We start from the raw sequence: 26629 nt of genomic DNA on the forward strand, positions 1-26629 counted from the left end.
TTAAGTGGGACAGGGTTTAAATAAAAGTGAAAGACACATACATAGTTAAGGATGAATCTAAGCAGTACTCCTATTAAGCCAGACACACTCCCTTCTCCTAACAATAAAAGAACTTCATTAAAGGGAGCAAGCCTTTCTTGGGATCGCCTCAGGGGATGAGTTTAAGCTGAAGGGCAGAGGGAACAGGGAGGGAGGTACAATCTGGAGTTTTCACAGTCCTAGATGGAGTAAACAAAGCATACAGTGGCCCCAGCTGTGGAGCTCCGAGCTCCACTTATGGTGAAGAAGCAGTTCAGTGTCTACTTAGAAGTGGCAGTCATCCACTAAGACAATGAAAGGCACCATTGTAGAGGGAAGGGGAACAGAAGTTGCTCAATGGGGCATTATACACTGAGGGGTCTCAGGAAACGGACAACTGATGCTTAGGGGCATAGGTGACACGTTAGTTCTAGAAATTGTAATTCTAATACTAAAACCATTTAACTTGTGGTATTATGCCTCTCATGAGAGAAATGGGGTGGCAGGAATATGCTGTTCCTACAGACTAGGGATGTATCTCAGCTGCCACAGAGCTTACCAATAACGTATGGAGCCCCGAGTTCAAATCCCAACACCACGTAGACTGACCCTAGTGGTATGTGTCTATAATCCCAGAACTAGGGAAGTGGAGGCAGGAGGATCTGAAATTCTAGGTCATCCTTGGCTACATAGCAAGCCTGAAGGAAGCCTTAGCAAAAGATCGTGTCTCCAGAAATCACCAGTAAAATTTTTTAAAGAAATGGTGCCTGAATGGTTGGATATATACATATAAAATAATGAAGTCAACTTTGTACTCCACATGACATAAAATGAGAAATTCACAGCTTCAGTCCTGGCTCCACAGTTAGGTGTTAGAAACCCTCTCCCGTCAGATAAAAGTTAGGTGTGAAAGGACCAGAAACATGAATGGTTGCAGCAGACTATGGGTTTGCAGTTCAGTCTCATGAGCTGAGTAATCTTAAAAGACCCCGTGAAAACACTTTGGACCCATCCTGAAGACAGAGCCCCAACATCCTGAAGACAGACCTCCAACATCCTGAGGACAGACCACCACAACAGGATGTAGATAGACCCTCCAACATCCTGAGGACAGGCCCCTAAACATATGGAAGACAAAGCCCACAACATCCTGAAGACAGAACCCCCAATATCCTGAGGACAGATTCCCCCAACATCCTGAAGACAGACTCCCTAACATCCTGACAACAGACCCCTTAACATACTGAAGACAGACCCCCAACATCCTGACAACAGACCCCCAACATCCTGACAACAGACCCCCAACATCCTGAAGACAGACCCCCAACATCCTGAAGACAGACCAACCAACATCCTGAAGACAGACCCCCAACATTCTGAAGACAGACCAACCAACATCCTGAAGACAGACCCCCAACATTCTGAAGACAGACCAACCAACATCCTGAAGACAGACCCCCAACATCCTGAAGACAGACCAACCAACATCCTGAAGACAGACCAACCAACATCCTGAAGACTGACCCCCAATATCCTGAAGACAGACCCCCTGACATCCTGAAGACAGACCCCCTAACATCCTGAAGACAGACCAACCAACATCCTGAAGACAGACCCCCAACATCCTGAAGACAGACCCCTACATCCTGAAGAGAGACCAACCAACATCCTGAAGACAGACCCCCAACATACTGAAGACAGACCCCCCAACATCCTGAAGACAGACTCCCTAACATCCTGACAACAGACCCCTTAACATCCTGAAGACAGACCCCCAACATTCTGAAGACAGACCCCCAACATCCTGAAGACAGACCCCCAACATCCTGAAGACAGACCCCTAACATACTGAAGACAGACCAACCAACATCCTGAAGACAGACCCCTACATCCTGAAGACCCCCAACATCCTGAAGACAGACCAACCAACATCCTGAAGACAGACCCCCTACATCCTGAAGACAGAACCCCTACATCCTGAAGAGAGACCAACCAACATCCTGAAGACAGACCCCCTAACATCCTGAAGAGAGACCAACCAACATCCTGAAGACAGACCAACCAACATCCTGAAGACTGACCCCCAATATCCTGAAGACAGACCCCCTGACATCCTGAAGACAGACCCCCTAACATCCTGAAGACAGACCAACCAACATCCTGAAGACAGACCCCCAACATCCTGAAGACAGACCCCTACATCCTGAAGAGAGACCAACCAACATCCTGAAGACAGACCCCTAACATACTGAAGACAGACCCCCCAACATCCTGAAGACAGACTCCCTAACATCCTGACAACAGACCCCTTAACATCCTGAAGACAGACCCCCAACATCCTGAAGACAGACCAACCAACATCCTGAAGACAGACCCCCAACATTCTGAAGACAGACCCCCAACATCCTGAAGACAGACCCCCAACATCCTGAAGACAGACCAACCAACATCCTGAAGACAGACCAACCAACATCCTGAAGACAGACCCCCAACATCCTGAAGACAGACCCCCTGACATCCTGAAGACAGACCCCTAACATCCTGAAGACAGACCAACCAACATCCTGAAGACAGACCAACCAACATCCTGAAGACAGACCCCCAACATTCTGAAGACAGACCAACCAACATCCTGAAGACAGACCCCTACATCCTGAAGAGAGACCCCTACATCCTGAAGAGAGACCAACCAACATCCTGAAGACAGACCCCCAACATCCTGAAGACAGACCAACCAACATCCTGAAGACAGACCCCCTAACATCCTGAAGACAGACCCCCAACATCCTGAAGACAGACCAACCAACATCCTGAAGACAGACCCCCTAACATCCTGAAGACAGACCCCCCAACATCCTGAAGACAGACCCCTACATCCTGAAGACAGACCAACCAACATCCTGAAGACAGACCAACCAACTTCCTGAAGACAGACCCCTAACATCCTGACAACAGACCCCCAACATTCTGAAGACAGACCCCCAACATTCTGAAGACAGACCCCCAACATCCTGAAGACAGACCCCCAACATCCTGAAGACAGACCAACCAACATCCTGAAGACAGACCCCCAACATTCTGAAGACAGACCAACCAACATCCTGAAGACAGACCCCCAACATCCTGAAGACAGACCCCCAACATCCTGAAGACAGACCAACCAACATCCTGAAGACAGACCCCCAACATCCTGAAGACAGACCCCTAACATACTGAAGACAGACCAACCAACATCCTGAAGACAGACCCCTACATCCTGAAGACAGACCCCCAACATCCTGAAGACAGACCCCCAACATCCTGAAGACAGACCCCCTACATCCTGAAGACAGACCCCCTACATCCTGAAGACAGACCAACCAACATCCTGAAGACAGACCCCCAACATCCTGAAGACAGACCCCCAACATCCTGAAGACAGACCAACCAACATCCTGAAGACAGACCCCCAACATCCTGAAGACAGACCCCTAACATACTGAAGACAGACCAACCAACATCCTGAAGACAGACCTCTACATCCTGAAGACCCCCAACATCCTGAAGACAGACCCCCAACATCCTGAAGACAGACCCCCTACATCCTGAAGACAGAACCCCTACATCCTGAAGAGAGACCAACCAACATCCTGAAGACAGACCCCCTAACATCCTGAAGAGAGACCAACCAACATCCTGAAGACAGAACCCCTACATCCTGAAGCATCAAGACCAACGTTTGCTGTGGTTGCAGCCCTGATCACACTCCAAGTTTCTACACAACACCAGGAGGATAAACTTCTATCCTAGTTGGTACTGGGATTGTAGCCACCATTACAAAGTCCCAGATTTATCCAGGCAAGTCTGTGAAAGGTCAGTCCACTTCTTAAGTGCCAGGAATGCACCTGTCAGTAAAGCCCAGCCATGGCCAACAACAGTGCTCACCCAGCAGGAACTGGACAAGGTCCCCTTCTAAGCCCATGGACTTGGGGACTGGCTTCTGGTGAAAAGCCTCAGAGAGTGCAACTTTCCACTGGTAGCAGTAAAAGGATTGTACATGATGTTCAGCTTCATAGGAATGTGATCATTACCCTCAAGATCATTCCCAACAAAGAGTGCAATACATCTGCTCTCCTTAATCTTTACAATCAAGGTCCATTTTCACTAGAGAAAATTTTACACAGCCACTCATGTATAAAGATTCACAGCAAGTATTTATTGGTAATAAACCATGTGGAATTTAAGACAATTCATTTCATATAAGTAAATTTTTAACATTTATTAAAGATTAGTAAATTTGCATATTAATGAGATGGGTGTGTTTGTTTAGTTTTGTATAAAGGATTAAATCTCAGGTGATCAGAATTGATTGATATCTTGATTTTATAGTTCTCAATCCCAAGGATGCTGTTTCACATAGAAGCAGTATATAATACCAGAAGTCTTTGTAGGGCCATTTCAGTCACTGTCAGAAATGCTGTATGTAGTAATTAGTTCTAAGTCAAAATTCACTTAACAATATGTTTATGTAACTCAAGTGGTCAACTCACATAGTATTTTTATAATCAAATAATCTAGTAAGAGGTAGCCCAAAATACTAATTTGATACGTACTGAGGAATGGAGAGGCTTGAGGGCAGAAAAGCAGTGTAAAGGTTTTATGTTCTGTATTCTACAAGACCAGGAAAATTTATTTACACAGTACAACGCTGTCAATCAAAGACAGTTGACTGGACTCTGAGGCAAGGCACCTCATGTATCCCTCTTATACATTAGGTGCTTGATTTCCAATTACTTTATGACATTACATACTCATGGCCCACGAAAGGTCTCCTACATGAGCAACCACTCCATTGCTCCATTGCACCAAGGATATTACTGACACACACTCAAATATTACTCACATAAGCTCAGAAAGACCTAGGAAATATTTCTTCCATAGTCCATGGATTCTGGAATCACCTCCTGTCCCCCTATCTGTTCCTAATTGCACTTAGGACCTGTTTTAGATGTGAGAAGGGGTCCTGAAGCTCAGTGACAGTGGGTAACTGTACACAAGCCATCAACTATAAACATTTCATTCAACATAAGGAAGATCCTCCCTGGGTTTCAAGTTTACAGGTCCACAGTGACCAAGTCCTCAGACTGTAGCAATCCTGTAGGCATTTTTTCATCCTGTAGGACCTGGGAAAAGACTCATATCTTATAAACCAAAAGTGTAGTCCCTCCAAGTAACAGACCAGAGCACATACCAGGTTTATGTAGATGTTACTAAGACCATGACTACCAATGCTACCGTGGCGAGTCACATGTATTTGCCATAATGGACATAAGGAAATTGTCTCTATATTCCATGCTGCTGATATGGAATCAGCTGAAAGACACAGAACTTTGGAGAATGACAAAGGTAATCATGGATAATTTAACTAACTTCCAACCAAAACAAAATCCCAAAAATAATGGGAGGCACAAGCTATGTGTCAGAACTCCTGGGTCTAAAGATGGATATAAAAACACTTATCCCATGGGGAATAAATTACAAACCACAATCAAAAGAGCTAGCATAGTCTCTGGTACATAGTAGGTATTCAGAAAAAGGAAGTGAGTTTCTTTCTCTTTCCAGTATTTTCTCAAAGCAATTTCTGGCTTATCAAAAAGAGTGGATAATTGTTAAACTATACATAAAATTAAAATGACCAGTCTTTAATGTACAAAGTATAGATATGTTTTTAGATTTCAAAACTAAGAGGTTTTATATGACTCCCACTACTCACAACAAATAAGCAAGAGGCAAGCCTGGATGGACACTGTAGTGACTACAGAACACTTATGGGGGGGGGGCTGCTACTGCAATATACAATACCATTCTCAGCATCGTGGGATGGTCTGATGCCAACAGATTCTGAAGCAGTGTAATGAAAATCACTAAGGTGAGACCAAATGCATTTTACTAATATTATACCAACTACAGCCCTAGTATTGTACATGGCAGGTATGTCAAGTTAATTAATTATACTTACTTGCTTCCAATGTGCAACTTTCCCTTTTATATTGGATTCAGGCTTGAAAAGGAAGATGTCCTCCAAGAAATTGTCTTCATGTCTTCTACCTATGCAGATCCATTTTGTTTCAAGTACCCTAATCATTTTCTCCTGAGGCTTTTTACGTGTAAAATAGGGGCTGAATATAAGGGAGGAGAAAGCAACTATTAGTTTCCTCCTAATCAAAACTGCTTATGATTCAACTGTGTCTTAGCATTCAGGATGATGAGTCTAGGGTATTATTTGTTTTTACCTCATTGCTATTCAAGAACCAAGAGTATACTACCAACATTCTTACAGTCCTTACAGGATGAGTAGTCTGAGGAATACATGCAAAGCCACCTAAAAATAGTCCAGTCGTTATAACCCTCTCCATGCTGTAAGGGGCAGCGGGAGAGCTGGCGGGGCTGGGTGAGCACTGGGAAGCAAGAGATTGGTGGCGAGTCTAGGAGACTCTAGGGATGTGGCTTGCACTGCAGCATGGGAGTCGCTGGGCCTGAAGGTTTCTGTCTGTCCTAATGGTGAATATGGAAGTATACCCAGCAGTGATATGTTTGGAACATAAGCCACAAGGGAATTGTGACATTTCTGCTAGCCACTCTCATAGTCAAACATGGAGGTAAATCACATTCATTTTTTAATCTTATTATGTATTTAAGTCAATAATGTCTCACGAATGCTATCTGTGAAAAAAAAGCATCACATTTAATGGTAAGAAATTGGATATTTTCTCCTCTGAAAGCAGAAGCAATGGAAGACATGTCCTCCCTCACCTAGGTAGTACATATTGTGCTGGAATACCCAATAGGTCCTTCACAATTAAAAGGGAAAGGTAGGTCAGCCCTGCCTTTGATTTCAGAGGAAACCAATCAGTATTAGTGAAAAGATCCCAGGCATGCCAACCAAGAGAGGGAATACACTAATGATGTTTACATCCCTCCTCACAGAAACACAGGACTGGAGGAACAGTATGTTACTGTACAAATTGGCAAGTAAAAGGGATTAGACAAAATTCAGCAGGTACTATTTATGTAACAACCGCCAAAAGCATGTCAAAGGGGACTAAGCCAGTCTCATGAAAAACCCAACCTATGTGGCCAGAAAGATCATTTGTTAAAATGATAAGTCAGGTAGAAAATTTATCCTTAGTTATACCACAAACAAAGTAATCCAAACAGCACAGCATGCCCACATCATTAACAGGCTCTATTCATTCTTCAATTCTCTAAATGTTTCTGTCTCCCAATCAGTTAATATAAGGCACAGTAAGACAATAAAACCCTGAAAAGTTCAAAGTGGCTGCATTGCTCTCTGGAGGGCAGCTGTGCTTTGCAAACCTGGTCGTCTCGCTCACAATCATCCAGAGTACAGGGAAGGGAGTACATGAAAGCAGGCAGAACACGGCAACCGTGGGAACATGCTAAGCAGCTACACTCTTCCCCCGGGCTTCACTTTTCAAATGTCACCAGTGATGCAGCTAGATGAGCATGCTTATCAACAAGAGAAACTTTTGATGTAATCTTTCAAGATCAGCCAGTTGTCAAAGGTAAATAAAGGCATGAATTTTCATGAAAAGGTATTATTTTGCATATGCCCCAAAGATTCACATCCATGAAGCCTATGTTATCTAAGCAGAGATAAATTACACAAAAACAAACCGTTAACTACATTAACATGGCGAAGGACATGATGAGAAACTGAGGAAAACATTCTGTTCAGAGAAATTGTCAGGGCAACACCATCCTCCACCTCTTCCAAGCAATAAAGCAAGCCACAGGGCATGAAAACCACTCTCAGAAAAAGTCTGGGTGGGAGACTTCTGGAGTAGAGACACACGAACCGCTGTAAGAGAAACTGCACAACTAGCAAAAATTAAAAGGTAAAGAGCTCCAAGAATCCTCAAAGGGTGCAGGGCAAAAGAGTGTCTACTCAAGAAAACCCAAGTGTCCAATGTAAGGACAGATAGTACTTGAGCCACCACCTGCTTACTCCACCCAAACCAGTATAATGGGAAAGAAGTCCAGTTGGGTTGGTGGAACCCTCCAGTACTGTCAGCATCCTCATCAGGGCACAGCTCCCCCCAAGACAGGAAGGGCACCAGTCAGTGAGAAAGGCTGTGTGGACCAAATCCTTCGACCTCTGTCCCTGCTCTTGGGAAAGCACCAGCCAGGTACAGCAGGTACAGAACCCTGCATGCTGACTACCCCTCAGCAGGGACATGCAGGCCAGTGATGCCAACGCAGCTGGGCACCCTGTTTTGCAAGAGGGCTTGTCCTTTCATGCCAGCTGCCTGCTCTAAGCAAGGGCACACAGGTTTTCCCAGGGGTGGGATCAGAGCACGAATGCATGGAGTCATGAAGCTGCTTTGACTTCCAAAGCAAAGTAAGGTGACTGGAGAGAGTTACAGGATGTTCAGCCATAGGCGGGTCACGGCCGCAAAGTACAGTCCTTCACGGTTCAAGGGAAATATACCCTAGCTGAAGCAGTCTAGAAAACCCGTTCAGTAAAGAACACATCCTGGATGTGGCACAGCGCCGTAGCCTGGTACAGTGCGTAATTCAAAATGTCCTGACAAAGAAGTAAGAGCGTGAACTGTGCGGAAAGGAGCTGGCAGCAGAGCCACATCTGGAAAGAGTCAGTGACGTCAGCATGTCTAGGGGAACAGTGTCTGTAAATATGAGGAAGGTATGTCTTGAACAGAGGTTTCAGTAGGGTGAAATGTAAAAAAAATAAGACTCCGTCATCAGAAAGCACAATACCAATGAATACCCGTTACTGGGATGAATCAAGAATAGATCTGCATTGAAATAAGTATTTTGATGAAAACCCCAAAAAGACTTTGGTGAGAGGAACACATCTCAACATACTGAACACCGGGTGCCCAGACTTGCCAAAGCGATGCCACACGTGGTGTAGCTCACCGCACCTCCAGGAAAAGTTGCTAACAATGCTTATACACTGCCAGTGTATACTGTTATTACCTTTAGGACAAGTTTTTGACGAGAAAATCTTAAATCAGAGTAACTTTCGACTCCTATTGCCTATAAAATTGCCACAAATCTGCCATGTCATTTAAGAACTATCCTGCGTCACTTACCTGTGTACATGATGAGTGTGCAGGATGGTGGGTACCAGTAAGTTAAGGTTTGGCTTCAATTACAACAGAATGGACTCAATTGACATCTATTTATTCTGTACCCCTGATCTGTCCTTTCAATTCCTAAGGTATTTTCTTCTTTTTCCTCCAACCAATGGCGCCTTAAACTTGATGGTTCAATACTGTTCTGCCCCTTTCTAGCCTGAGTCTGAACGCCTAGAGTATTACCAATAGTTCCTCACTTGCTGGGACACTTACTTTTAATTTCTAAGTTAACATATCTAGCCCAGAACAAATATTTGTAGTCATGCTTAGCATGAAAGCCTTTTAACAACTTTGAAACATTACAGTTGAGGAAAACTAAATTGATACCCTTCTGCCAACATACAAATCATAGAAAAAAGTTTCTTTGTGGTTTAAAGCAACCCAAAACACATAGCAAAAAAAGAGCAGCAACAATAACCAATCACAGAGATTGCAATCACGCTAGAATCTAGGCTTTCTCTTCATCTCCATCTCAGCATTTACACCGAAGGCCAGCAATTATGTTTTCTACAAATCAAGGAGGTAAACATTTTAAGCCTTTTAGTATGTAGGTTCTTTGCATATTTTTCATTTTTTATGACAATTGAAAACTTTAAATCCATGCCTCCTCAAATGCAGGCCATGTCAATGTTTGCTGTGCCTTCAGTGAGGCGTGATCCTGACTGATCTGGCTGGACACACATGGACACATACACATACACTTCTCCACTGCACCTTAGAGGCTCGGGGGAAAACAGGGAAGCACAAACATGTGTACACAGACATGTAATTCAGATTTAGTAACTATAATACATTCTTGAGGTAATACACTTTAAGCTCCTTAGGTGATGCTTTAACATAGATAGAAGCACAGCAGACTGGTAAGGGAGAATAAAATATGAAGATAATAAGTGCACATATGACAGTGGGCAGAGCATCCCAAGTGAGATGAACCAAGAAAATCCACCAAACAACAGGTGTCACAGAATATTACTTTACATGGCGTGAGGATGTGTCACTGTGATAGGTCTTATAAAGTGCTGATTGGCCAGTAGCTAGGTAGGAAGAGGTTAGGTGGGACTTCTGGGGACAGAGAGCTCTCTGGGAAGAAAAAAGTTGCAGTCTCCAGCCAGATGCAGAGGAAGCAGTACATACAGAAGGAGAGGTAAAAGCCATGAGCCATGGGAGTGCCCCTAGATTAATAGAGATGGGATAATTTAATTTATAAGAACTACTTAGAAACAGGCTTAAATTAAGGCCAAGCTTTCATAATTAACAAGTCTCTTTTTCAGGACTTGGGGGCTGATGGTCCAAAATAAATAAATAAATAAAACCTGCTACACAGGTGCCTAACATGATACCATAGACATGAGGCCTGAGGAAGCTTTTAAAAAGTACAGAACACAGAGTCAAACACAGCTTCCTGGTGACCATGGTCTCTAGGGTAGGCTTGGTGGCATATGGAAACATGGCTGCCGGTGGCTGCCTGTAGGCTGGAGGCCAGCCAACAGCACCATACACCAGTGGTAACCACTGAGCTTGGCCTTACAGCAGCTGACATGACAGCAGAAGACTTGTCTCACACAGTCAGAGTGCACTGCAGTTGCTCGGTAATGACGGATCCAGATGGCAAAAAAAAAAAAAAATCTCTAAACAGGAACAGTGTGTTTGAAAAAAATGAAAAGGTTTAAAAATGAAAAGAAAATGGGGACGGACAGTCATATAAAAAGTTTATTAATAATAAGATAGTCTTTAAAGAAAGAATAAAGTAATTGAAAAACATAAACCACAGAAGGATGGAAAATCTAGAGGATGACTAGATCCTATACGTTGTTGATTTGAAATTTTTGATTACTGGTGAACAAACAACAGCTACTGAGATACAGCAGATTGTATCAGCCTACATACTTCCGAAAGATCTTAAATTTAAAATAGAAGGTCAAAAATGTATTGTGTTGGGAAGAGGTTATGCTTTTGTTTCCACAGGAAATAAAAGGCTATGAATTCGTTCAAGGTTTAAAGAATGTCAGGTTTGAGCAGGGAGACATCCTAAAAATGGTGACCTCAGATATAAAGAAATAAACCTAGAAAAACTACAATGCAGATGAAGTATATTTTACTTGTTCAAACATAAAACAAAAAAATCATCTTTGACTGGCTTATATAAAATCCACAGTTCACACTTGTGTTAATGCAGACGTATATGTTACGGTTGAAACTGTGTGTGTGTTTTCAGAGCAAGGGGACCAGACACCAATGAAAATGGGTGGCCTAGGTGATCCAGTTTCTTAGGTTGCCTCTACTGAAATTGCCTCAGAGTTCTACATCCAGAGTATCTTTAGGGCTGCCGGCTGAGACGGTCCAGTCTCACAGATTACTCTAGCCAGGATTACAGATGAGCTCTGCACCTTTCAATTTAACAGGGACTGGGCAGAAAAATGATACAACCTTCTCTCTCAGGACTTGACCTTTATCTCAATTATCTTAGTGTCCCCTGAAGATGATGTCACCCACAGACAGCAGAAAACAATCTAGAGAACAGGATGCCCATATTCCCAACTGGTAAGGTGGGCAGTTTTGGTCATTTGGTGGGTTTTTTATGTTTGTCACACTTGGGAGGGTTGGTTATAAATTATTGGTCACGGCCAGGAATAAAGCTGAACCAAGAAGATCAGATATAGGGATCTCATCCTAAAAGAAAAAAGGGGGTATATACTAAAAAAATGGTATAAAATGTGAGGTTATTAAGTCTACTTTTGAACAACCACTAGTCTTGAATATTTTACATTGGTATGGAATTTTGTGTATCTCTACAAATTGAAGGCTACTTTTGTTAGAACATACTGTACATCCATTTCTATTCTTGTTTAAGATATTATACCTATGCATCTCATTTAAAAATGTAAAGTTTTAGTCCTTGAAAGCGATTTGGTATAATAAAGAAATATAGGTTAATAGTCAGTTATCCATAACAATCAAACTTAAAGTCATGTTAGATACATTTTCAAGGGCACACATGGATATGTTTTAGATATATAAGTGATCTTCAAATACTTCAAAAACTTAACAAAATATGGCATTTATAATGTTATAATAGCATAAGGCTTCTCATGACAGTGAGACACATCTGCTCATAGCAGCACCCATCTACTTCCAAAAGGAATGAAGGGTATTGAAGAACCTTCATATGGAAGTTGCTTCTACGTAGTAAATCTAGCTGTTTGGGCAAGGAACTGCCCTTGCCTCAACTGCTAACAGTACGCCATCCAAACTGGACAAACAGGACACAAAAAAGCAACTTCCAAGCTTTGCCAAGACAGGGTAGCAAAGTCCTTCAAAAATTCAAGCTTCACAGAAACATCTGTCAGATGTTCTAGGTCTGTAGGCCAAAGATGCATGCCGAAATGTTGCAGAGGAGCTTTGGGCAACTGTCCAAACAGACAAAGTTTCATAGATTTGGAAGTTTCTTTCTCTGAACTTCCTGTTTACTCAGGTAATATTATATCCTTCTTGGGACTCTGGTGAGGTTGAAAATGAGAGATAGTTATAGGTACAGATTCCCTTAGTCATGATAGAAAGTAAATTAGGTACAGAACTTTGGACTCATCAAGAAAGGATAGATAATGGAGTATTTTCTCTGAATTTGTCAGATAGAAATGGACTGGATATTGTGACTGTGATTCTTAACTGGTGATTATTCTTATAGCTTACAGTTGTATTATGTTAGCGTTAAAACCTTTCCTTTTATCTAGACAAAAAGGGGAAATGTTGTGAAATACTCCTTTACACTGTATGAAGATATGATTGGCTTCACACATAACTGAATGGCCAATAGCCAGGCAGGAAGACATTAGGCAGGACGTCTGGGCGTAGAGAGGTCTTGGGGAAGACGACAGCCAGATGCAGGGGAAGTAGGACATGCAGGAGGAGAGGTGAAACTATGAGCCACATGAAAGCATATAGATTAAGAGAGATGCATTAATCAGAGTTACAAGAGCTAGCCAGAAACAAGCCTAAGCTAAGGCAAAGCTCTCATAATTAATAAGTCACTGTGTCAAGCTCTGGGTGATGGCATATGAAAGAAGCCTGCTTCAGACGGATCGCTGCCAACCCACAGTCTCAGAGGTTTCAGACTGTGGCCAGCTGGCCGTGTTGCTTTCGGCCTGCCATGAAGCCGAGCACCACGGTGGGGCAGCGTGTGGTAAACCAGGACGCTCACCGCGGTGTCTGGGAAAGCAAAGAGCAATAAGAAGTCAGGTCCTCGCAGCCCTTGTGTGTAGCTGTATTCTCTGAATGGAACATTGCTTAGTGGAGGAGGAAGTCTCACAAGCCAAGTTTCCAGAAGCTCGCGGAACTCCATGGCACAGGGATTTCAGATTAGGACTTACTGGGTTCTACCCTGAATATCTAAGTGCTGTATTCCCCCATGCCTGTGAGACAAGTATTTGAAAAATCTTCCTAACAGTGCCATAAAAATTAGACTCAAGAATATTACTTTTCTAGTATATATCCAAAGGTAGCAGAAAAAGAAAAGAAAATGGCTTTATTTCCCCACGGCTCATAACTTATGGATATGAGTACTGTGTGTATAACTTACAAGTTGGTAACCTCAGAAAAGTTATTGATGAGATTTATATGAACACCTGGCTTGTAATACTAAGCCAGAACTTGAATGCAAAGCTACTAAATCTAAGCTGCTCTCACCTTGACAACACACCAGTTGTTCAAGACAGTTAAGGAAACTTTATTTTACAAACCACATTTTATGATTTTCTCATAAGAGACTAAACAAGGTAGATTATTTATTAAGAACTGCTTATGACTAATACAAGTCAACAGTCAAGTATTACCTGATGCATACACTCTCTAAATCTGTTTCTCACTATTTCTTAGAGATAGCTCAGACTGCCCTAAATCCTTTTGCCTCAAACTCCCAAGTCCTGAGATTACAGATTTGAGATATGCCCCACTGATTGCTTTCTGTATGTCAATGTATGTTCCTCCCACCAGAGTCTTTTTGATGTTTATTGAGGTTTTGAGAAGCCCACTGAAGAGTAGGGCACGGATTAGAGTTACAACATTATCATTCTTTTCTTCAAAGTGTATATTATTGAAGAAAGATCCAAGTTTGAATTTGTGAAAATTCTTTGATGCTGTTATTTAAATTATTGTCAATATATGTCAATTGTAAAAATTCCGCGTCTCATTGTTATATATTCACATGTGTATATCTTATATGTTGGTCATATGCAGCTTCCCACACCCTTTAATGTCCAGCCTCCCTACACTCACTAGACTCTTCCAAATAGCAATGGTGTCACTTCTGTTTTCATGTCTATAACACTTTGAGCATGGTTTCTACGAACGGAAGGAGACATTTATCTTTCTGTGCCATGCTTATTCCTCTCAAATGATGACCTCAAATTCTACATTTCTTGCAAATGACATTTTATTTTTTATGACCTAGTAAACCTTTATTGTGAATATATTCAGTTTTCTTCATCCACCGCATGGATGGTTAGACTCTGTATTTTGGGTATTCTGATTAGAGATATGTAATTGGGGATGTGCAGGTATCTGTGTGGCAGAGGTTTACCTAAGAGTCCCTCAGTATATCACTGGGAAGAGGACATCTAAGTCATGAAAGTCTGAGGAAATCTCTGACTCATTTCCATTGTGTCTACAATAGGTTACACTGGTATTAGCGGTGTAGTAGGAGCCTCTTGGCCGCCTTTGTTTGAAAACCTGTATGTCTCCTTTGGATGACAGCCATTCCGACTGGGTTAGAATGAAAGCTCACTGTTATTTTCACTTGTGTCCCCTTATGGGTGAAAAACTTGAATTCGTTTTCACATGTTTATTAGTCACTTGTACCTCTTTTGAGAATTGTCTGGTCAATGGATTGGCCTATTTACTCACTGGATTGCTTGGCATTTGTGTTGTTTGTTTTAGTTCTTTGTGTACTCTAGATATTAACCCCGTGAGATATGTAATTGACAATTTTTTCTTTGCAGTTATGCAACCTGTCTCTTCATTCTGCGTCCCACTTTCTTTATTTGAAGGAGTATTTTATTGTAGGTGGTGGCGTTTTTTTGTTTTGTTTTGTTTTGGAATCTCATAAAATCCTGTATGTAAATGTTCACTCTTATTTCTATGGTCATTGGAGTCCTATCAGAGAGTCCTTGCCTACATCTGTATCTCAACGTGTTTTTGACTAATAATTTGTTGTTGAACCATACATTGACACATTTTTGTGGTGATACATTGTTTATGACTTAACAAAGACACCAGAGATCAAAATGCAAAGCTAGATATAGAGACACAAAGTGGTGGCACACTCCTTTAATCTCAGGACTCAGGAGACAGAGGCAGATGGATCTCTCTGAATCCAAGACCACCCTGGGCTACACAAGAGTGAATCAGTCTAAAAGAGTAACAGAGCTCACTCCTTTAATCCCAGCACAAAGGAGGCAGAGACAGGAATGATGTGGCTGGGCAGAGAGAGGAATATAACAAGGGAGGAGATAAGGAGATAAGGAACTCAGAGCATTTGTCTCTGAGGAGTGATGGAGACAGGACTGCCATTTCAGTTTGGCAGAGGTTAAGAGTTACTGGCTTGGCTGCTTTGTTTCTCTGATCTTCAGCTTGAACCCCTCTATCTGTCTCTAGGTTTTCATTATCCGTGTTACACAACTTATACTATGAAAACAATTCATCCTTGAATTACCATGGACTTGCTCTGTTAGCAGAGTTTGGTGGTTTTGTTCTGAGACTCAGTTCCTGTCTTTCTTAATGTGGTGGTTTGAAAAACAGCCCCCCAAAGGGAGTGGTGCTATTAGGAGGTGTGCTTTGTTGGAGTGGGTTTGACCTTATTGGATTATTGGAGGAAGTGTGTCACTGCATTGGGGGGAGCAGGCTTTGAAGCTTCCTATACTCAGGATACCACGCACTGTGACTTCAGTCAACTCCCTGTTGCCTGCAAGATGTAGGACTCTCAGGTGCTCCTCCAGCACCACGTCTGCCTGCACACTGCCAGGCTCCCTGCCATGATGATAACAGACTGAACCTCTGAAACTGTGAGCAAGCCTCCTCAATTAAATGTTATCTCTCAAAAGCATTGCTATGGTCATGATGTCTCTTCACAGCAACAGAAACCCTAACCAAGACACCTAACAACCCCTGTGTAGTTGATGGCAGCCATGGCATGGGCTGCTCAGCTATCCTTGTGGAGCTCACTGAGAGATGCACAGCTGGCCGACATACGTTTCTTTGGGACTTTCTTGTTTACCCCAAGGCTTTTCCTAGCCATGGGCTGAGCATATGGAAGGCAATGTTGACAGCCGATTTCTGCTTGACACCTGTACTACACAACTCAGATGACCTGATCAAATGGTGTTCAGCTAGATTGCTGCCTGAGCCTCTTCCTATTCCATGCTGTTTTCTCTGTCCCTTCACAGGTATGGATTCATAAACTACCACTTCCGTCTATATCCCTACCCCCACAGTTTGTGTGTGAAATGCATTTCTTCATTTCTCCAGTACCTGTTTGAAAAGCTTATCTCATGTGTCTATCCTTCAAAGACAAACCATAAAATGAGTATAGTGTAATTCTTAATTTTCAGCTCTTTTTTTCTAATTCCTAACTACTCATATGTCTAAATATCATTAATTTTTGGGTTATGGCTATGATCTTGCAAACTGTGCTAAAGAAGAGCGATCATAGTTGGCAACCCAATGCTCTGAGGATCTCAGGGAAATTAGTTGACTATTTTACTTCTGAGTGAAAATAAATACATTAGATGTCTAATACATAAATGGAGCTATCTTTTTTTGTTAAGTGTATTTTGGGTTGTTTTGGTTTTGTGTTCGCTTTTGGTTTGGGGGTGAGTGTTTTTGAGAGATGTAACTCTGATTGCCTTTAAACTACTGTGTGCCCAGGGATGGCCTTAATCTCCTGAATCTCCAGTCCCTACCACTGATGTGTTAGTATCACAAATGCACACCACCGTAAATGGTTTTATGTGGTGCTGGGGATCAAACTCATGGCGTTGGGTAAGCCACAAAGCACTCTACCTACGCAAAGAAAGAAATTAACTTTTAATTCTTGTTCACTGTACTTCATTTTAACCTCTAAGGGGTGCTGAGTTATATAAGGTGATTTTTCTGAGACACTGAAGTGGTTTTCCTGTACTCACTACCATACAAACTAGTTTGTTAGTGACACCTGTGTATTGAGTTGGACTGGAGGTCTGTTTCTGATTGCATTCAGACCTCTGGAAGGCAGTCATTTGTTTAAGACTGAATTCTCTGTATTTGGCTCCCTTCTGTCAGGAGTCATGCCAATGAGGACCACTCCGTGGTCCTTTTCAAGTGCTCCTCCTTCCTCGGGACTGACAGAGAGTCACACTGTTCCGGTGCTTCCCATCAATACCCAGAGGAACCCTGTCAAGTCCTCTTTGATTGGCTTGGAACCACTCAGACACACACACCACCTGAAGGTAACTGGGTGAGTGATAACAGGGAGCAAAGGCTGCATGCGTCACCTGGGAAGTCCTCTTGCCCTATGCTAAGTGAGAAAAATAAGACGGAACTTTTGAACCACAGACATAGAAAGCTCAGCTGACAAAGCGACAGACAGATCGAAAATGGTGTCTTTCCTTCAGTGTGATTTCTGTTAAGTCAACCTTATAAAAGGCATTACACGTTTTATGTACCACCGAATCTCACATACATACTCCTGAACTGACTGACCTACAATTTTCATTACCATAGTATTCTCATCCAGTTTTGGAATCATCTGAAAAATCAGGCAGGATGTGAGCCTTTGCTGGCTAAGAACTTAGAGAAGTAGATAGTGTAACTATTAAAGTCATCTAGGCATGAAGCCTCCGTGGCATTTCTAATATGCATTGAATATCTTTGATTATACTGGTTGCTTTTATGTCTTCTTTGATAAATTTGGAAATGGAATTTTTTTCAAGGAATCTATTCATTTCTCACCAGAGAGTATAAAGCAGTTATAATGCGATCATTTTGCTATGCTTGGTATCTGCCATTCCAACCCCTGCCTTACCTATCTTTCTCGTTATTTTATTGGTCTTGTTGGAGCATGATCAATTTATTGTTCTTTGAAAAGAACCAATTCCAGGCTTATCAATTTTTATATAATTTTCTTATCATTCATTGTATATTCGTGTTGTATTTCTTCAGTTTTTTGTATTTTCATTACCTTCATTTATACTCATATTGAAGGCAGTTTGGTTTTTTTCTTAATGCTTAATCTGTGATGTGTCACTGTTCCTCCATCCCACACACATAATCTGATGTGCTACAGAGTACATGATGTGTTTTTCTTTCCACGTATTTTGTAGCAGAGACTGTTGGGCAGGGTCCAGCTCCCGTTTTCCCTTTCAGCTTTAGTAACAGAGGCTAAGTTTTGTATCTGTGGACCCAAGCTTCTGTCCCTCCGCCACTGCTGGTGCACTAACCCGCTAAACCCCTTCAGAGGCTGACTCATGTCCCTGCTGGGTTATGCTATGCACAGGTGAGATGTGTCTGGGGTTCAAACGGCCGTGTCTTACTTTTCTCACTTCACACAGGACAGGATGAGTTCCCAGATGTCACATGGGGCCTTTGCTCCCTGCTGTTGCTCCCATGGTCATGCTATGTTACAGGAAATACATTTTGCCAATGTGATTATGCTGCTTGTTACGGCTGACTCCCGGGTATGGCAACTGACCATGAAGACTTCCTTAGGAATTAATAGGGCATGTCAGAGGCATCAGAGAGTGTGGGACATGAAAACTGTCTGGTTCTCCACTGGCTATCATGAGGAAGAGCCACAGTGGCTGATGACGGAACACAGGGTAGAAACGTAAAGTAAAAGTTACAGAATCTGGGCTCAGTAATACTGTTCACAGTCACAGATCTCAGCCTCTTTGACTATAAATTTTAACAGAAAAAAAACTATAAAACAAAACTTGCACCTCTGCTTAACCACAACTGAGGTAGTCTCTGTTATATACAAATCAGTCAAACAAATGAATGATACAGTATCAAGTTTGATAAGGCTTTTAAAAAATTACAATGTAATGGTTATAGGACCTCCATTTCACTCCCACTATGAACTCAATATATTTATTATCTTTTACCACATTATTACATTGCATAAATGCATTTCATAATATTTACTTGGATACAGAGTAAATATCATAAATCTCTGACTTCAGCTAAAATCTAATTAATTAAACCCCTAGCATTCAAAGGGCTCTGCCTATCATATGGCCCTGTCTATCAAAGGAACTTGCAATGACATGGTGCAGACTGTAGTATCATACAGTCTTTTCTAAGATGACCTTTACTTTAATGAAATACTCTTTCTGAAACAATGCCTAATATTTTTACCTACTTCATAAACAAGAAATATGCAACCACCTGAAATCAGCTCTTTGAATGAACCTATAAATACTGGTCATGCTTAAATATCAGTTTACTTAATGGTTACTCTCATAACTACAGGATATTTTAAGTATAATATGTTACTTTATGAAAACATAAAGCATGAATGATGGTAGTTTAAAGAAAATAAACCTAATTAAAAAAACCCTGACACCTGTAAGACTCTGGGGTTCAAAAAGGAGGAGACAGACAGAAGGACTAAGACAAGTGATGAAGAGAGAGAACAGAAGCACACTCCAGAGAGTCTGGAGAGACAGCTGAAGAACCCTGAACTATCCACCCCACATTCAATACAAAAGATGAAGTACAGGGGAGAAGGCTTGGAATGGTTTGGGACTATGAAGACCTGGTATTAACTAAAGCTCAACTCTAGGTCAAAACGCAAAGTTCATAGGAAATACCTGGGGAAAGATGAAATTAAGATGAGAAACATCAAATGGGAGGGAGGCCCATAGCAGAAAGGGAATGGTGGGATCCCAGCCACAGGTCCCTAAAGGACAGACACATTTTAGACAACTCAACACCACAGAGAGGATGGCTTCAGGACTAGAAGGAACCTTCTCACAACTCAGGAAATCCATCCAGTCCCATACAGATGGGTACATGGTAAAGGTCAAGTAGAAAATAGAGAATAATAGAATTGCCATTGACAATGAAAGTAAGACCATGAGATAAAAAAACCTGCTTTAACAAAAGAAAGAAACAACAACCTATTACCATGAAATAAACTACACAATAGCATGAAATTGCACAGGACTCAGAAAAGCAACACTAGCTAGAACCAGGAAAATTTAGAAATGAGGAGAGAGTGTGGGATAGGAATCAGAACTTAAAGTCCATTCAGACTAAATGAGGAAGGGTGTGATTGTCAGCAAACATGATGGAAAACTCTCCAATACAAATAGGTTAAGATGAAATACTCATAAATCTAATGAGATAACCTCACTAAATAAGGAGCCAATGTCACTCTGATAATGGAATGAGTATTCTGCAGCGTTCCTCGGTCTAAACACGAAACACCCAGCAGATCCGTGGCTTCATTGAATATGCCGCTGATAGTAGTGTGTACGTTATAATTCCGACCGTGTTTTTTTATATATTGTAGGATTAAACTGGAGGATGAGTAGAACAGTCCTCAGTGATGGCAGAGAATAACCCTGTGTGGTGGATTAGCATATGAAGTCATGGAAAGAATGATCCACTCAACACTGGACTTCTTGACATGGCTTCGGAGCCAGGATCCCCACTGTCACACAACACATCTGGCTCCTGGACGTTACTCTTCAAATATTACTCATGTCTGAAAGAACTGGAGACCTCTGCTGACATTCAATGACAGGAGTGAAAAGACAAAACAGAAGGTGCACAGGACTCAGAACATGGGAAATAGAATGTCAAGCTACAGATGTAACACAGCCCTTCTCTTCATAGCCACGCACAGGTGGGCAACACAACAGCCCTCTACTGTGTAATGCAGGTGCCGACTGCCCATCAACTTCACATCTTACCACTGCAAAGACCTGAGACACAAACTAGAAGCCCAACTGGAACTCACTGCATCAAGAGACAAGTAGCGGATGGACCCGGTTCAAATATGAGCTGCATATTGGTTAACATCCATGCCCTAGTGTCTCCTCCTTCTTCCCTATGACCTCAGTCTAGCTGCTAGTCAGGTACAGGCCTCTGCTTATTTGTTTACATTAAATGCAGATTTCCCTTCACCCCACCATCCGTATACCAGGAAAATTCCACTCTAAAAAATAGAAGATTGGTAATAATTCTAGGTTTAGTCTACATATGGGATTTATGGGAGGTGTATGACATTTGGGCATTTTAAAAGAAAACTTTCAAGGAAATGCAAATATCTTACTGCCAGGAGGCATTGTGCAGGACTAATGCCCTGAGGTGGGTAGGGACCTCAGGCTGTGGCAATGCCTCTCTTGGCTTTGCTCATTTTCCTGTGTTTCCTAGTCTGAACATTGCCTATCCCACAGACTGATCCAGAAACAGCTGATCCCAGCTCTCATGGTATCTTCATTTATTGTGTTCATCAATTCCAAAAGTATGTATGAGCACTCAAAGTTCAAGCACCAATGGGCTGAACAGAAAACAGATAAAGATGCGGATCCCTGCAGTGTAAATAAACTGTAAAATATGCATGGTGAGAGGCATGTGATGTAGAAACTGTTTCTAGGAAATTTGGAGACACTGGAGGATTTGGAGTCGGTGAATAACCTAATTAGGACTCTACTCTGCAGTGGTTATGCTGTGTGTGGAGGACACAGGAAGAAGGAATGAGAAATCCACAGAGGTGGATAATGCAGACAGCCCCAGAGAACAATGGGAGAGGTGTGTTTACATCAAGATCTAATAACAAAGCAGGGCCACTTCTGCTGGGTGCTGGTGCACTATATTCACCATTCAGTGCCTACAAGCACATACAGGGGAGCTGTCATTAGCCCTTGGTCTTTACCATTCACAGATGAAGAAATTCTGGCTTTGAGCAGCTATGTAACACACCTAATGGAACAGAACTTTAAAGAGATATCACGTCAGTCTGACCTGAGACACCCTCTCCACAATACTCAGATTCTGCTTGCATGCGCTGAAATTGTGGGCATGTCCAGTGAACAGGGGTTTTATTTCATGTTATATCAGTACCAGAGGATGCCTCATTTCTGAGACAAAAACACAGTCCTAAGGGCATTAACGAAATATCCCAATAAAATCTAAAGCCTTCTTCCATTTTTAAGGTGTATACTATATATATATATATATATATATCTTCTATTTCCACATTACCATGATGTGAAATTATATAGAAGAGCATGCCTCCATCTTATCATAGATATATAAAGCCGTAAGATGATGATGACTACGATTATTACTAAAAGAATTTCAACACAGATTCTTGGTTGGCATCTTTAAACTTAAAAATACCGTAGTCAAACATTTACAAAAGTTATATTTATTAGTTATTTTATAGCCAACTTAAAGTACTAATAAAGGCATGAAATTCTGATGATGTATCATAATATGGCATTTCCCTTACTGATCTTTATACAGGTGTAAATATCATTTGGAGAACAGAGAATACAGAAGTGCAAATTGTTCTATAACTTCTTATCCTTGGTATTTTTTTATCTCATTTCATCTTACAAATGGTATAGAAAAGGAAACATACCTCAAGTGCTTCCTAACTATGAAACCACGTATCCACCTCTGAATAATCAACACTGGTGAATTATGAGCCAGAATTCCATTAATCCTTGAAATTATACGTTTGACATTTTTAATTTCATCCTCATAGGTTGTGCCCTGTATGGAGAAATTTTATTCAGTAATTTTTATCTTTCATTAAGGCATTTACCAAAGATATCTAAATGAGTTAATGAAGCATTCACCAAAGTCTTGTCAGCATAATAAACAGCAAATACACTTTAATATTGAGTGTTCTCAAATAATTTCAGTTTTCTGCACAGTATGCAAGACACCAGATAGCATCATCTCTCCCAGGCTGTTCCCCAGTCTGGAGACATAGATGGCATCGTCACTGTAGTGACCCTCCTCTCTGGGCAGCAGTATACATGACATCGTCACTGTAGTGATCCTCCTCTCTGGGAGCAGTGTACATGACGTCGTCACTGTAGTGACCCTCCTCTCTGGGAGCAGTGTACATGACGTCGTCACTGTAGTGACCCTCCTCTCTGGGGAGCAGTATACATGATGTCGTCACTGTAGTGACCCTCCTCTCTGGGCAGCAGTATACATGACGTCGTCACTGTAGTGACCCTCCTCTCTGGGAGCAGTGTACATGACGTCGTCACTGTAGTGACCCTCCTCTCTGGGAGCAGTGTACATGACGTCGTCATTGTAGTGATCTTCCTCTCTGGGGAGCATCATCTCTCCCAGGCTGTTCCCCGGTGGAGAAATACATGAAGTCGTCGCTGTAGTGATCCTCCTCTCTGGGGAGTAGTATACATGACGTCGTCACTGTAGTGACCCTTCTCTCTGGGAGCAGTGTACATGACATCGTCACTCTAGTGACCCTTCTCTCTGGGGAGCAGTGGTGTCAACTGGTGCCTATTAACCTGAAGGTGACCTCTGCTGGGCCCCAGTGTACCATGACACAACTCTCCAAAGCTGCACAGCTCGGGTGTGCTGGTGGATACTCTCCTGTAGGGACTAACAGTGTCTTTTTGCAAATTCCCAGACTTTGGGGTCACAGACTCGTTCTGTCTCCTTGATCACTGACTAGTTAGAAAGAAGTCACTTTTACTCATGTTTAAACTGCATAATAATACACTAGAAATTAAATATTTATATTGTTTTTAGGCGCTGTTGAATGACACCATTCCTAAGGAGGTGAAAACCAATGACTACTCAAACCAGATAGAAAAATACAAAGGTCCAACTTGGAGGACCAATGGGTTTGCTGGGTTTATTTGCAGGAATGTGGGTGAGGGGTTTCTTACAGGAACAAGGATGACTCTAGGGAAGCTGCATCAAAGGTAGTCCACCCCAGCATGAGTGAAATAGATCCTACCAGCCAGAAGCATGGCGCTCGTGACAACACATGATAGAAGCGTGGCGCTCGTGTGACGACACATGTCAGAAGCATGGCGCATGAGCTTCAATAGGCTTCTTTCTTGGAGCACAGAGTCTTAAGCCACTGCCCCAGGAGAAAACCGCTACACAGCCAGCCTAATCCTAAAAACTGTCAGTCCTGATGTGTTCAAAATCCACTCTTCGTAATAGATATTCAATCAGTTTTACCCTTCTAAAAGTCCCTTTTCCAAATCACAAAGCCTTGCAGATTTCTGCATTCTTTACTGATCATCAAGTTTTTTATTGGTTCATAGTTTACTTCCTTTCACCACAGGAGTAGAAACAGAGAAAAGTGAGCTAACAACTGCCGAGTGACATGTGAGTCCATTCCCATTCTCTCTGTCCATTGCCAACGCAGAGACTCCACAGCGCCCATCTGTACACACAGCACTGGGGCTTTCTACAGCTTTCTGACCCCACTTACATGTCAGCATCAGATTTCATGGCACAAAATGTTTGCTCTTCATCATCTAGAGGTTTCCTCACCACAAAGTCTCACCTAGCTTTATTCTCTAAATAACACCTCTAGCCTTTTCTAAATCCCTGAACACTTGCCGTGAATCAAATTTCACATCCACTTATGGATGATATCCTAGTACTTTCACATGGCTAAACTACTGTCTCAAGGTGTCAGTCCTTTGGAGTCAGCTCCTTCTTCTTGATGTTGATCTGATCATCCCCTTCAGAGACAGTAACCTGTTGTCACTCCTCCATTACACACCACAGTCTTGAGTTCTGACTAACCCCAACCTCTTAGGGTGACTATTGCTGGGATGAGACACCGTGACCAGAGCAATGCGAGGAGGAAAGGGTTTGTCTGGCTCATACTTCCTACACTTCCGTATCATTGTTCACCATTGAAGGAAGTCAGGACAAGCACTCAAACAAAACAGGAACCTGGAAGCAGGAGCTGAGACAGAAGTCATGAAAGAGTGCTGCTTCCTGGTTTACCAACCCCCTGCTGCACTTCCCCACAACCAGCCCCATGGTTTGCTCAGCCATCTTTCATATAGAACCTAGGACCACCTGCCCAGGGGTGTCCACGATATCAACGCACTGGGCCCTCCCACATCAATTGCTAATCAAGACTACAGTCCCATTTTAAAGAAGGCATTTTCACATTGAAGCTCACTCTACTCCACTGACACTAGCTTGTATCAAGTTGACATAACACTAGTTAGCACACCCAGTAGTCCCGGAAATCAGTAATGTTCCTTGTATCCCAAAAAGGCTCACTACAGATAACCATTCTTCCTCTAACTTCTGCTTTATGTAAATCTCCTAGATCCCTGTTTGTGTTTACCTGAGACCTGACACTGATCTTCCAAATTCCATAGTTTAGCTACTGATAATTTGCTGAACTGTTTTGTTCCCACTGCCCTACAGTACAGTAAGAGGTTTGTGATCCAAAAATATGCTTTCCTTCCCCTGGTCACGAGAACTTTGGTTTACCCTGGATGTGAGTCATGATACAGTCTCTAAGACTATTGCTTGAGGTAGTCTCAGAATGAAACATTCTCCCATCCACCATTAACCAACAACTTCATCTCTTCTACTTTTTTTTCTTTTTAAATTAATTTTTATTTAAATAAAAATCTTACTTTACATACCAATCCCAGTTCCTTCTCCCTCCTGCCCTCCTATCCCCCTCCCAAGCCCCCAATCTAAGCTCTCAAGTCAATCCCTTCCACCGTCCCAGAAGACCTCTATAGAGAACAGAGCTGATACCTTCTCTGTAATGTACCGGCCCTCCTCTCTGGGATAGATAGCAACCCCTTTCCAAAGGACAGATCTGCTAACCATGTCCTCATTTGTTTTGTAATCAGACTAGCTTATATCACAATGCAATTATATACACTATAATTACAATCATTACATAGCTCAACAACCCTTTCACTTACACAGACAGACATCTGTAGGCCTTCTGGTTTATCACTGGCACCTGGTCATCAATTGACTGCTTTGTCACTAAGTAATCTGTCCTTCGAGTTAGATTTGACCATGCCTATCAATCTATTCTTGGCCCACTCAACTTTCTCTCTCTTCCAACACCCCTCTTCTCTATACTTCCCCCATTCCTTACTGACCTATGTCTCTCTTTCAAATTGTCATGTATGTACATGTGTGAGGATATGCTATGTATGTATGTGTTATCCTGTATGTGAGTGTGCATGCGTTTGGAGCTTAGGGACAACTTCAGGTATAGATCCTCAGCTTCCACCTTGTTCTGAGACTCTTTCATCATTGACTACTCTGGACTCAGGTCAGCTGGTACATGGACTTCCGGGATTCTCCTGTCTCTGCCTCACATATTACCATAGACATACAAGGGTCACAGACATGCTCTGCTGACAGGCTTTGAGGTGGGTTCTTGCAGCTGAAACATCAGATAATGTGTTGTACAG

At 42.2% G+C, this 26629-nt stretch overlaps 1 protein-coding gene across 2 annotated transcripts in view; it reads right to left on the bottom strand.

Annotated features, from left to right (window-relative positions):
- Positions 1–26629, bottom strand: part of Lrriq3 (leucine rich repeats and IQ motif containing 3) — a 96635-nt gene that overhangs the window by 39379 nt on the left and 30627 nt on the right. The window contains exons 4-5 of one of the 2 annotated variants that reach the window (XM_040751551.1): positions 22801–22934; positions 6017–6176 (exon numbers count right to left, since the gene is read on the bottom strand). The exons of the other annotated variant lie outside the window; for it this stretch is intronic. Coding sequence (XP_040607485.1) covers positions 6017–6176; positions 22801–22934 — 294 coding nt within the window. The remainder of the gene's footprint in view (positions 1–6016; positions 6177–22800; positions 22935–26629) is intronic. 2 annotated transcript variants of the gene reach the window in all.

The sequence above is a fragment of the Mesocricetus auratus genome, unplaced genomic scaffold (assembly GCF_017639785.1).
Source record: "Mesocricetus auratus isolate SY011 unplaced genomic scaffold, BCM_Maur_2.0 Super-Scaffold_100009, whole genome shotgun sequence".
Taxonomy (NCBI): domain Eukaryota; kingdom Metazoa; phylum Chordata; class Mammalia; order Rodentia; family Cricetidae; genus Mesocricetus; species Mesocricetus auratus.